At 43.0% G+C, this 12,703-nt stretch overlaps 1 protein-coding gene across 1 annotated transcript; it reads left to right on the top strand.

The window, feature by feature from the left end:
- Nucleotides 1-1,754: 1,754 nt before the first annotated feature.
- On the top strand, nucleotides 1,755-12,573 carry LOC117973771 (post-GPI attachment to proteins factor 6-like). The gene is made up of 13 exons (XM_034927010.2): nucleotides 1,755-2,354; nucleotides 2,667-2,844; nucleotides 3,420-3,627; nucleotides 3,803-3,936; nucleotides 4,275-4,543; nucleotides 4,947-5,305; nucleotides 6,501-6,594; nucleotides 7,026-7,149; nucleotides 7,798-7,934; nucleotides 8,672-8,850; nucleotides 9,033-9,179; nucleotides 9,490-9,606; nucleotides 9,846-12,573. Exons 1-13 carry the CDS (start codon nucleotides 2,285-2,287, stop codon nucleotides 10,140-10,142), a joined length of 2,313 nt encoding a protein of 770 aa, XP_034782901.1. The 5' UTR covers nucleotides 1,755-2,284; the 3' UTR covers nucleotides 10,143-12,573.
- Nucleotides 12,574-12,703: the final 130 nt, after the last annotated feature.

Below are 12,703 nucleotides of genomic sequence, written 5' to 3'. Positions count from 1 at the left end.
GCACAGAGAGGCAGGGTACAACCCTGCTCGAGGGCCGTGTGTGGAACAGCAGTGCTGCACTGGACTAGAATCATCGATGCATCATCAGTTCTACACTTCGAGAGGTTCTAGAACAGGACACTTTTCTAGACTTTTCTTAAAGTCTATGGGACTTCATTAATCGAAATAGAATTTTTAAAAAAAAGTCTTTAAATAACTCAGGAGTTAGAGGACACAGTATCTTGCAGAAATTCGCTTTAATTTTACAGGCACAGCAAAGGTACTGTATTTGAAATGCTGCAGTATCAGAAGTATATTTGAAATGTATTTAGGCGGTGTTATTGTTTACCTTGAATATCAAAAAATGTGTTTTTATAAAAGCAATTGTGACTGAATGCAAAAACATCATCTTGCACAAGGGAGTATGAATCTCTGTCTAATTGGGTGATTATTAGCCAACCTTGCAATAATAAAGCCATTAATGACCCAACACTGTAAGACAGAGCATATGTCCTACCATATGCTGCCCTGAATGAGCTCCTACCCCTTCATTCTAATAAAAGCACCCTGCCCCATCTCCCTGCCTTATCACTACCTCACATTCTGCCTGCTCCCCCTTCTCTGCAACCTCGGTTTTTACCCCCCTTCCACTTTAAGGCTGTTCACCACTAAATATCATTGAGACCTGGGACAAACACTTCAGTGTTGATTGGAGCAGATGAAAACCAATAGCTGCAATATGGCAGCACTCAAGTGCAGGTACAGTAAATTACACGAGTCGTTAGGCACACAAGCACAGGCGCACACAAGCAGCCCCGCAGGCAAACTGAACCTCTGCTGTTTGTCTTGTCAACAGACCTCGTGTAAACTATGAGAAGTTAAACACAGCACCGCCAGGCAGGGCTGGACACGGCCGCGCGAAGCGGTCCTGCGTTCAGTTAGCTGCCGTGTAACTCCTGAGCTGTGCGATACACAATGTCTTCTTCAGGCACATGAACTGTAGACACCGCTACAGAATATTCTGGAATATATATGTATTTGTATAATGCGTTAGTCGCTGGGTGTTAACCAAAGTGCCTCTTAAAATAAAATATATAGGCAATGCATAAATGTAAAGCTAATGCAACACTCCACAAAGGCCAGCATGAATGCTGAGGGATGTGCTACTGGCTGTAGTAGAGATCCAGGTTTTCTCTCTCCTCTCTGTCTAAGATGGTCTGACTTCAAACTATTTAGACTTCCCAACTTCCACGGGGTTCCTGGAACAGAAAACTAACGAGGAAAGGGTTGCTTGCACAGAGATACGAAGACCCGCTCCCTTGCCTTCTCGCACTGTGTGGGTAGGTGTGTTTTTGTGTGAATTTACATTACGGTCTGACAGATTGCACTTAAATAAATATTTCATGTGAGGTGGTATCATTCGACAAACAGAAGGAGAGATTATAAAAGCATTGAGAAATGCAAACCCTCATAAAAAAATACAACGGGGCAGTCACAAAAATAGACACATCAGAGCACTTAAAGTTATACACACTCTGTCAAGTCCCCAGACAGCGGTGAACAGAGTCAGGCACAGGGGAACAGAAGGCCAGGCACGTGTTCAATGCATGCTGTACTGGAGATGGAACTCAGGCTCCCTCTGGTGGATAACATGGGTATTACTGGCATGGCAACGCACCAAAAGCTCAACTCGGTATGCAGGGTTGGTATTTAAACGTGCAGTTTTACCACAGAGGGTGAGATGAGGTTTTGTATTTTAAGTGTGACACTCAACTCTGCCAGTACGGTGTGGCAGACCCACACACAGGTCACATGATTTGAATAGAATGAAGGAATGAGTCCGGGCGGCGATTTGGAAGGTTGTATTTATAATAATCTGTTAATTATTTTTGGAAGATGCCATATTCACTAAATAATAATAATAATAATTGCAATACTTTTTGGTTGTATTGCATATTGTGTTTGTAATTTAGAATGACCTGATAATTGCAATAACTCTCAAAACTACTTCTTTGACGCGGGTACTTGTTATTTAAAAGTCGTTTAGCCTGTGAGGTTAGTATCAGCTATGCACCTATATCTATCTGTGCTGAGCTTCATTATGCGGTCTACGCAGACACTTATTCAGACCTGCAACGTCAACATGACGTTTCTACCACGTGTTTCGGATCCAGGAAGTCAAACACAAAGCGAGAGGTCGAGCTCATAACAGCAGTGAATGGCGATGACAACATGTTTAAACAAATAAATCCAAATGGATCAAGATGCTATTGTTTTTAAAGCCGGAAACTAACGATAAAAAGCGATGAAGAAACGGGGTCCCGTGTGTCTCCTTATCGCTGTTTTTCTCACCAGCTGCTGCGCCACCGCAGACGGTAAGTAGACCGTATTTAAACTTAATGGACTAGTGCAGCAGTAAAAATTGTGGAACTTTATTGTAGTTTTCTGTTTTAAGTTGTACGTTGTCGGTAAAGGGATTGTCTTGTATGAAATCAAAACGAATCCTTACAGTACAAACGTTTCGACCAGAAGTCTTTCTCAGTTGCTGAAGAAACTGTAAATGACTTCTACGTAGTAAAAACGTGTGTCACCGACTTCAAATTTGTTTTAATATTTCACTGTTGAGTGTGAATTGAGGTTTCCTTTTAGTATCCCGGGTGACCTGTCTCTTGTGTTGTTTGTCTCAGACTTGACCTATGTCTCGGAGTTCTACTCCAAGGTTCCTCAGAAGCTCTCCAGGTACAGCTGGTATGGGAACGTGCGACTCCTCCTCTTCAAAGTCCCGCAGGACACCGTCTTCGTCCGATGGCTGTTTACTGGCAGCCGGGGTGCAGGAGCAACCTGCGCAAACACCACAGTAACAGTGTAGGTCTCATGCATTGCATCAAACCTCCGAATCCATTTTCATTCTCTTAGGACTCCATTCTGTTCTGACAAAATAGATATCCCTCTGGAGGAAGCAGCTCTCCTGACGGGCTAATTATTCGATGTCGATTATTCGTTTTCATAGCAAGAAGAAATGTTTTTATTCCATTTATTACCTGGCAGCCACCAACTACCCTGTGATGCTTAGAAATCGAGACACACATCTCTTGAGTCAGTATGTAGGTACAGTCACCCCCTCCCTAGCTCTCTCTTGCCTGTCCTCACTTAAAGTACAAGTTCCATTACATTCCCTAGTTCCTTTCCAGTTAGGGGCATTAATTATTCCCAGCGTATTGAGAGTCAGAACTGGGAATCCCAGTATCCCAGTGTGAAGGTTGTGGGAGAATAGTGGATTTTTATGTTATGTTCAAGTTGTTTCATACATGTTTGAAATTGTTCTTCTAAAATAATTCAGTCTTACTCTACTAACTTTCTAACAGATTTGTAATCCTTTTAGAAAAGGATTGTGTTTGTATTTTGCAAAGTTAAAAAGTTTTTTTTTTTTAAATTTGCAGCCACATTCGGGCCGGTGCCCCTCCAGTCATTAACCCTCTAGAGACTCAGTTTTCTGAGAATGCAGCCTTCTCTCTGGCACACAACTTCACCCTGATGTTAGGCTCCGCAGGACCAAACATGACCTTCTTCAACCTCACCAATCCTGCAGTGGGAGACTGGTTCATAGCTGCACATCTTCCCAAAGATGACGGCAAAATTGAGCCCAAAGTAAGTCCACTACAGCCTGTTAGTAATCTGATTCTCATGCATGAATTCCCTGCTGGATTTTGCTTTATCTGTAATATCCTTTCATGCTTTTTCAGAGGCTGGCGTTGCGTAAGCTGGCATCTCTTTTGATGAACGTGTTTTCCAGTAACTGTTTCCCGTTCTCTTGCTCTTGCAGGGCTTTTCCTCTTCATGCTCCTACTTTTTCCAGCCCCAGATGTTTGTGAGACGGGTGATTGACATGCCTGTTTTGGAACCTGGTGTTCCTCTTCAGCAGACTGTGTCCTCCCCCGACAAGCCCGCTGTGCTCAAGTAAGCAATACTTTGAACAGAGCAAAGTTTCTACCTTGGAGCGCTCACCAAAGCCGTGGCACTTACTGAGGTAGCGGACATGAGGACAGGAGGGAAGAACTGAGACTATTATTGTACGTGATTAGGGAGGATCCTTATCTGACCAGATCCAGTGAACCAGCGACCCTGTGCACCGCAAGCGAGCATCATAACCACAATGCGAAAGAGATGGGCTCCTCTCCATCTCATGTCAGGGCAGCATGTGTTTAATTACTGTGTTGTTAGGTATGGGAGTGGCATAAGATCTTTGTGCTGGATTTCTGTGTCCAGCTTGTCATTCTCCTGTAACCCTGTTTCAGAGTATTCATCCCTGCGTATACGGCGGAGCTGAGCCTGCGGCTCAGTGGGTGCAGGACGGAGAACAGCACTGCAGACTCCTGCCCGCTCGTGCTCACCCTGGGCTCCGCTGCTCTCACCCGCTCCTCCCCGAAAACAGTGAACTGCAGCGGGCAAGCTGAGTGTCCAGCCCGGCTCCACACCCCTCCATGGGAGAGCTGGGTCCGGATCACCGTGGAGAGCCTCAACAGCAACCTGTCCACATCCTTCCAGATCACAGCTGCTCTCACAGGTAAAGCTGTCATTATAATCACAGCTGCTCTCACAGGTAAAGCTGTATCTAATCACAGCTGCTCTCATAGGTAAAGCTGTATCTAATCACAGCTGCTCTCATAGGTAAAGCTGTCATTATAATCACAGCTGCTCTCATAGGTAAAGCTGCCCTTCTTATTTCACGAATTTGCAGTTAGGCCATGCTAACAGTCAAGTGCCATGTTTTCAATATTTCATGTTAGTCAGATAGCAGCACAAAGAGGGAGCATATGTTTTTATTAAACATATTTAAATAACAGGTATGATAGCTGTGTTATTTAGGGAGAATATGCATTGCTATAAACTGATAGTAACATGCATTTGACCATCCAATGAAACACAAAAGAAAAACTGTATTCAGTTTATACATTTTTTCTTGACAGCTGGATGCAAGCCTAAAAGTGGCGGATTGTTCAGTGATTTCTTATCCAAATTCAGCAGTGTGAACGGCACTGGTCTTTTCAGCAATGCCACTTCCAACGCCACGCTGCTGGTGGACAACGCGACGGCCCTCGTCCAGCCCCAAGCCGACAGCTTGCTGAATAGCGCCCCCTCTGGGGACTCCTGTCTGCGCAGCCAGCCCGTGTTTAGAGAAGACGTGGACGTGGTGTCTGTGCGCTTCGCTTTGATCAACGGGCCAAACATCAGCATCTCTTCTCAGGATCCCACTCTGATCTCCTTGAATTTAAATTCCGGAGCAGACAGTGGAGGGACGCTGGTTCTGGACTTGAGGTTAAATCAGGTAAAGCCAGTGGAAGATAAGTGGAGGGTCAGGGTTAGGGTAAGTGGAGGGACGCTGGTTCTGGATTTGAGATTAACAGGTAAAGCCAGTGGAAGGTGGGGTAGCTGGGTGCGTTAGATCAGATTTACAGAGCTTTCTCGGAGGTGCACTGTTTGCACCAAGGAATCAGAAAGCCTCTTAATATTGCGTATTTTGCAGCATGTGCAAATTCAAAGATGTAAACACTGCAGCAGATTGGAATATTACATTACCACTGTAACAACAAATGCTTTTTTCAGGCAACACACTGCTTGGTATTTTTTTGTTTCTGAGCCAGTAATCCCCCACCACCAATATATATATATATAATTTGTGTGTGTTTCCCAAAAGCAACACTTGGCAGTAGAGGCTTCAAACTGTTGAAATTGTTAAATCATTCATTTCAAATCTTTTTATAAAGGCCCTCATTTTGTCGTTCTTCAGCAGGAAGCTTTGCTGTCGTGCTGGCGGACTCAGAGTGCTAACTGTGCTCTTGTTTTGTGAATATTCATTGAAGGAATAAATATATTAAGTTGTATGCGAGCTCATGCAGTTGGCTAAGTTTTGAGCGCCTCATATATAATAGTTGGGGTGAGGTGGTGTAAGGATGGGTGGGGAATGGAATGTAGGATAGCGTGACCAGTTTTAACTGCTTCAGTAGACACCATTTGGTGGTATGACCATATATGGTTGTTTTTCTTGATATAGGGTTGAAAAGAGAAGATAAGAGTTACAGACGTGGGCTGCAAGGTGATTGGTACAAGACTGAATTAACTGCTGTGTGTTAGAATATTATTGGTGCAATTTTTAGAATAGAGAATGCTATATAGTGATGTAAAAGGGAATTCAGGCAGATCGCATTTTTCCGAGTACTGATAAAGTGCAGGTTGAGTGGGTCTCTGGAGCGCTCTGTAACATCTGTGTGTTAACCTTCAAATAAATAGACTTGATCTAAGTCAACGCGCCTACGGATTGAATTGTTTGGGGTTAGGTGAACCTCCAGCATTCGTCCCTACATCATGTATCTTGACTTATGCAGTAGTTGGACTGGCATGCGAATACTGCATTGACAAAGCTGTGCTTGAGTGCATTGGCGTTTTACACTGACGGTGAATCAGTAAAGTGTTTTTACATGTTAAATAAGGCAGTTTCCTTATCGGTCTCGTTCTCATTTCAGACTTCTCTTACACATGTAAATGCCACTGTGGTGGTCTGTGTGAGTCCCGGGTCTCCTGTGCTGACACTGAATGAATCGCAAAGCTGCACAACCGGTATGCTGCAACCTTGTATTATTATTATTATTATTATTATTATTATTATTATTATTATTGTTGTTGTTGTTATTTTGTATTACTTTTCTTAATCCTTTCCTTGAGCGTTCTTCTTTAGCTTAGAGTCACAGGAGCCTGAATGTAATCAAAGTTAATAGAGCCATTCTAAGTATAAAATTAACTTCTGCACGTTGCAGGATTCACCACAGTTTTAATATCCACATACATTAAACTTATAAGGGTGATGTTCTGGGAATAACGGTCTAACCCCTTATAAAAGTTTACTATAGAATAATCATATCAAAGTGTAATAAAGCCCAGTGAAAGCATGGCGATGCTCAGGTAAGCCTTGTAAAGCCCAGAGAGAGATGACTAACTAGGGTAAGCTATGGTAATGCATAACGTAACCCCGTGCCCTCTCCTGCCTCTAGCCTTCACTCAGGGTTATTCTCTCCGAATGAACGGCACGTCTCCAGAAGCTGCACTTCATATCCCCTTCCCTGAGACTGCACTCTGGTACCTCACCCTGCACACAGTGTGCCCTGCCCATGCCAGGTAAGAAACACAGATGAGAGATGAAAAGTGCGCGTGAACAGCTCTGAAACTGCACCCGGCTCAGCTTGAGAACCCACTGTTCAGTGCTTCACCCGTAACTATTAAACACCCGTTAGTGCGGAATTTAGAAACACTCAAAGAAACTTCATTCACTGCCAGGCGTTTCGACGAGAAGCCTTGATTATATGATATCGGTTGAAACGAGGAGTCGTCAAAACATTCATCATCGAATTAAGTTTAGTTTAGTAGCTCGAAGTGTTAAATGCTTAACAAAAGTAACTAGCAGATTCATTTTTTTCTTTTATTAATTCTAAAACGTATACGTACATTTGTATTATTATTATTATTATTATTTATTTATTTCTTAGCAGACACCCTTATCCAGGGCGACTTACAATTATTACAAGATATCACATTATTTTTACATACAATTATCCATTTATACAGTTGAGTTTTTACTGGAGCAATCTAGGTAAAGTACCTTGCTGAAGGGTACAGCAGCAGTGTCCCCTACCTGGGATTGAACCCACGACCCTCCGGTAAAGCGTCCAGAGCCCTAACCACTACTCCACACTGCTGCCCTAAGTGATGAAAGCACAGAATACAGTTTAACAGGAGTTTTAAATGTGATGTTGTGTTCTTACTCAGTGAGTGTGGAAAGGTGTCTGGGACGGTGCTGGCTTCCTCTTTGCTGAGTGCCTGTGTTAATGACTGTGGCACCTATGGAGAGTGCCGGCTGCTCCGATCCTATGGGTACCTGTACGCTGCCTGCACTTGTAAAGCAGGTGAGTCTCTCCGCTTCTAAAGGACTACAGCTCTCGCCAAACGTTTAGCATCGCTCTCTAGAATGAACTCATTTTGCTTCAGAAAGTCGAATGAAACCTGCTGAATAATGTTACGTTAACATATTGAATTACATACTGCTTTGTAGTTTTCCATATACTAAATTATGTTCATATTGTGTTATTGTTTTTTTTTTTAATTCTGTCTCAATCCTACAATTCTAGGTGATGCAAAACTTTGGCTGTAGCTTTGTGGTTTTTTTTTTAATTCATTTTTTTTACTGTTCCCTTGACGTGTTTTTTGTTTTGTTTTTGTCTGAATTAAGGAGCTTTGACTGTGAGTTCAGGAGCTTCTCTTCTAGTTTCCTGCTGTAGATATATTTAGGGTTAAATCAGCTGACGTGTTCTTATATTAGTGCCAGAAATGCTGAGTGCCCAGCCAGTCTGCTGCCAGCAAAACTAAAAACATCTCCTAAAGCTGCAGATCACCAGATGGCGCAGGCTCTTGCTTAATTAAAGACCCTGTGTTAGTAATGTATTGTGTTAGAGGAATCATTTTGAACACAAAGTTATTAATATACCTGTGCAAGTTCTGAACGTCATGTTAGATTCATCTGAAAGTGGCTGTGTGGCGGAGGGGGAACGAAACAGGCACAGTGACAGATTAGTGTCGTGGAATATAATAAAAACCACCGTTTGCTGTTGCTGGGATGCTGATCGCTTGGTTTTGCTCGCTCCAGGGCAGAGAGGATGGAGCTGCACTGATGCCAGTGAAGCACAGTCCTATGCACGGCAGATGCTGGCTGCCCTCTTGCTGACCCTGAGTAATCTCATGTTCATCCCGCCCATCGTGGTGGCGGTGTACCGCTACTACATCGTGGAGGCCTCTGTGTACCTCTTCACAATGTTCTTCTCAACGGTAAGGCTAAGGTAGTGGGTTAAAGAGGGGTGACACGACAAGCTGCATAAAGACTAGCTTTTAACTGAATCATTATGACAGCGAGTGTTGCAAATCTGGGACAGTCAAATCTGTGACTGTGGTGATCTGCAAGGCTTAGTCCTTGATCATAACCCGGATGACGTTCTTGCTCTGTATTGCAGTTTTATCATGCATGTGACCAGCCTGGCGTCACTGTAATGTGCATAATGGATTACGACACGCTGCAGTACTGCGATTTCCTTGGGTCAGTCTCTTCTATTTGGGTAACCATCCTCTGCATGGCAAGAGTTAAGGATATCTTTAAATATGTGAGTATTCAGTCCAGATGAACTATATTCATTTACAATCGAATAAATAAACACTGGTGCACATGGCAAACACTGAATATCATCTTAATACTTGAACTTTCAAAGTAAAGAGTTGCGTTCAAGCTTGCTAAAAAGTCCAACGCTGAATGTTTCTTTTAAGAACACACAGTATATCACTCATGTAACGTGGAAGGGACTCATTTATATCAGGGTCGTCATGTCTCGTTGCTGACTCTTGTTTTGCTTTGTGCGCTCCAGCAGCAATCGGTTTGTTTCTGCAGTAACCAGCTTTCCTCCTCCTGTTTGCTAGATGCTGTTCATGCTTGGCACTCTGGTCATTGCCATGTCTATGCAACTTGATCGACGAGGCATGTGGAACATGCTGGGCCCGTGCCTCTGCGCTGGTCTTGCTATGATAGCAGCATGGGTGAGTGGGATTGCTTTTTCTGTTTGTGTCTGAGCTGCAGCATTGAGGGTGCTGAGTCCAGGAGTAAACTGGCTAACTGTTACATAACGTAGGCACTGTGTGTGTGTAAATCACTGGCTAACTGTTACATAACGTAGGCACTGTGTGTGTGTAAATCACTGGCTAACTGTTACATAACGCACAGATGCATGTGTATTGACTGTTTGCCCGTCTTCATCTTTTTTTTTTTTTTTTTTCAGATTTACCGCGGCGTCCAAAGGCGCCAGTGCTACCCCACAACGTGGAAGCGCTGGGTGTTCTTCCTGCTCCCTGGGATAGTGAGCGCAGTCGTTGGCATTTCTTTGTACGTCTTTGCGCAGACCGATGAGAACTACCTCTACACGCACAGCGCTTGGCACATACTGGTGGCGAGCAGCGTGGTCTTCCTGCTGCCTCCCCGGGAGAAGCACAAGAAGCCGTGGGGCTGGTCCCAAGAAGCCATCTGTGGGTATCAGATCTGTAAGAACGAGAGGGAGGAGCTCTACACTGTCCCCTAGGCTCATGGAGGGGTGGCAGGCCGCTCCGGTCCTCAGATTCCCTTCCAGGTTTTATAGACATTCATAGATCCTTTACTCCTGAAGACTTGGATGAAGGGTATAGCGGTTCGACTACATTAATGTCAGGATCAAGACCTGGCTGGCATCCCTGGTTTAAACGATGTTAAAGTGTGTAAAAGCTTTGGTTCTTACTAGACACATTCCAGTCTGTTTGTATCTTATCTAATTGCTACCTGAGAAATTACTGTGGATGCTGTAAGTGCAATTTCTTCTTGCAACACATTCAGTTTTATACGATTTAACTGTAGATGCCGCACAGGGATCCATTTGCAATGCTGTGTATATATAGAGAGATATGGATGAAGTGCAGTTGGACCTGTTTGCTAAGTATACAAGGATCTGAAGAGACATTTCGACTTTATGCATCTGCAGCGGATTCCCTCCATTGCAGCCACTAAAAGGGGCTGATTCATAGAGAGCTGGTCATTATAGAGGCGTATCTTCAGACTGTGTCTGTATTGAAAGAGGCAGAGCGAGGAGAGCAGTGTCTTTTATAAGGAGGGAAGCTACTGTAGTTAAATAACGTGGGTGTGCAGCCCGCATAACTCCCGGCAACGTTTGTTCCAAATCTTAACATACTTTCTTGCTGTTGTTGGACAAGATTCTATTATCTTGCATTTATGTTTTAAAAAAAAAAAAAAGAAAAAAAAGAAAAAAGGCAGCAGTGTTGCTGTCGCAGCTGAAATTGGTGCTTGGAGATTATATAAACTGCACCATTGTCTTCAAGAATCGTAACACTTGAATAACCCCCTTTTAAAGCACTTTTGTACCCCCCCCCCCCCCTTTCTAAAAACAGACTCTGCTGTGAGTCTGTTCCATATACAATCGAGACAGGTCGTTACCTTCTGGTTTTGCTGTCCATAGCTTCACACAATTATTAATGCCAAAAGCTCATTTAATTGCACAGACCTGCAGATATAATTGTGTGGCCTCCTCAGGTTCTGTGGCTGGTTTTTAATATAAGCAATATTAGATAGAAATGAATATAATATAACTGGATGATTGTGTTTTTATTTTCTTTTTAGAAGTTTCTACTAATGCTCCTGCTGCACTATAAGTATATTTATTGTTGTACTGTACTGTAGGGATCTGACAAAGCTTTTAGATAGCAATAGCCTTAGTTCATACTGTGGTTGGTCCATTAAATGAACTGTCTCCAAAGTTCAGTTTGTGAAGAGATGGTGCAGTTACTTCTGAAGGTGTTTGTGTTCAGGAGGCCTTTTAAACCCTCATTTTAGCACGAGCAATAAGAGAACTGGAGTTGTCTTTTTTCCTTTAAAGCCTCTGTGTAATTTGACATTGCTTTGATGTGACTTAAGTTTCTCTTTGAAGTTACGAATGACTTAGAATCTTTACTGTTGCAATGCTGAAAAAAAACCCATTTAAAATACATTTTCTAAGATGTAAATATGAAACTGCATATCTGATATAGTCAAACCAATGGTATGTGTTGAAGTGCAGGCAAGCAGGCTAAAAGAATGCACCTGTCCTCTTCCTCCCCCCCTGCATGCGGCTCAAGAGAATCCGAAGCTGGGTGACGTAGTGGAAGGAATTGCACTTTTTAAAACTTGGCTGTCTCCTGTGTGGGATTCAGCTTCTAAGCAATACACACACGAGTTATTTCTGCTCCGCAGTGTCTCTTTCAGCCCTGCACCTGTGTTGGGGTCTAGGAAACTCCACTCAAATGTAAAGACACTGGAATATTTGAATTGAATATTTGAATTAGCATCCATTCTGAATAGGTGCTCAGGTCTCATTAAAAATGATTTTACATTGTTTAAGTAATCGTCTGCATGAAACAGGACTCCAGCTGCATAGCAGTTTGTGCTAGTCCTGGATTGACCTTGAGCTAAATTCAGCCCATACTAAGCAAACCTTAGAGAGAGAACTCAGGTGGGGCTGAATTAACTCCAAGTAAAACCTGGATTGGCTCAAGCTGCTGTGCAATGGGAGTCTTGCTTTTGTCCCTGGTATTTGATATCCAGTTCAGTAGGACTTGCGCTAGACTACTGGGACCTGAGAGAGACCTTTTCAAAAGCACCTTGGGTTCAGTCTTGTGTAAACAAGAGGTGGTATTTTAAAAGAGGTTGTACTATGCGATACACAACTACAGGCTTAGTGCTTAGTCACAGCCCATCTCCCTTTACTGTATTCATCATGGGAAATTGTCTGGGGAGGGGGAGGGTTGCCAGTCCTGTTGTGTTATTTGTATTTTATTTTTGTGTTTAAATATAATTTATATATATATATATAAAATGTGTGTGTGTGTGTGTGTTCGTGTTGATTTAAAAAAATAAACTTCTTGGTGAAGGGTATATAATCTATTCGAGGGAATCTGAGAAAACAATAAATGACAAGACAGTTTTCACAATATCTGCATCTTCTCCTTTTTATCAGTGTTATAAACTTGATCGTTCGTTATTATTCTGGACGTACACCTCAATCTTATTCTGAGAACCACCCCATAGAGTTAGGAAAGCACAAGAACTCGCATAGTCTCC

This window comes from Acipenser ruthenus, chromosome 22, assembly GCF_902713425.1.
Source record: "Acipenser ruthenus chromosome 22, fAciRut3.2 maternal haplotype, whole genome shotgun sequence".
NCBI classification, from domain to species: domain Eukaryota; kingdom Metazoa; phylum Chordata; class Actinopteri; order Acipenseriformes; family Acipenseridae; genus Acipenser; species Acipenser ruthenus.
The sequence above is the reverse complement of the archived record's forward strand: the minus strand, read 5'-3'. Positions and strand labels throughout refer to the sequence as shown.

What these genes read in the sequence shown, in the direction of transcription:
- LOC117973771 (XM_034927010.2), top strand. Translation starts at nt 2,285, where the DNA reads ATGAAGAAACGGGGTCCCGTGTGTCTCCTTATCGCTGTTTTTCTCACC. An exon ending in GCAAACACCACAGTAACAGT is followed by an intron (nt 2,845 to 3,419) that starts GTAGGTCTCATG and finishes TTAAATTTGCAG; the next exon opens with CCACATTCGGGCCGGTGCCC. An exon ending in GACAAGCCCGCTGTGCTCAA is followed by an intron (nt 3,937 to 4,274) that starts GTAAGCAATACT and finishes ACCCTGTTTCAG; the next exon opens with AGTATTCATCCCTGCGTATA.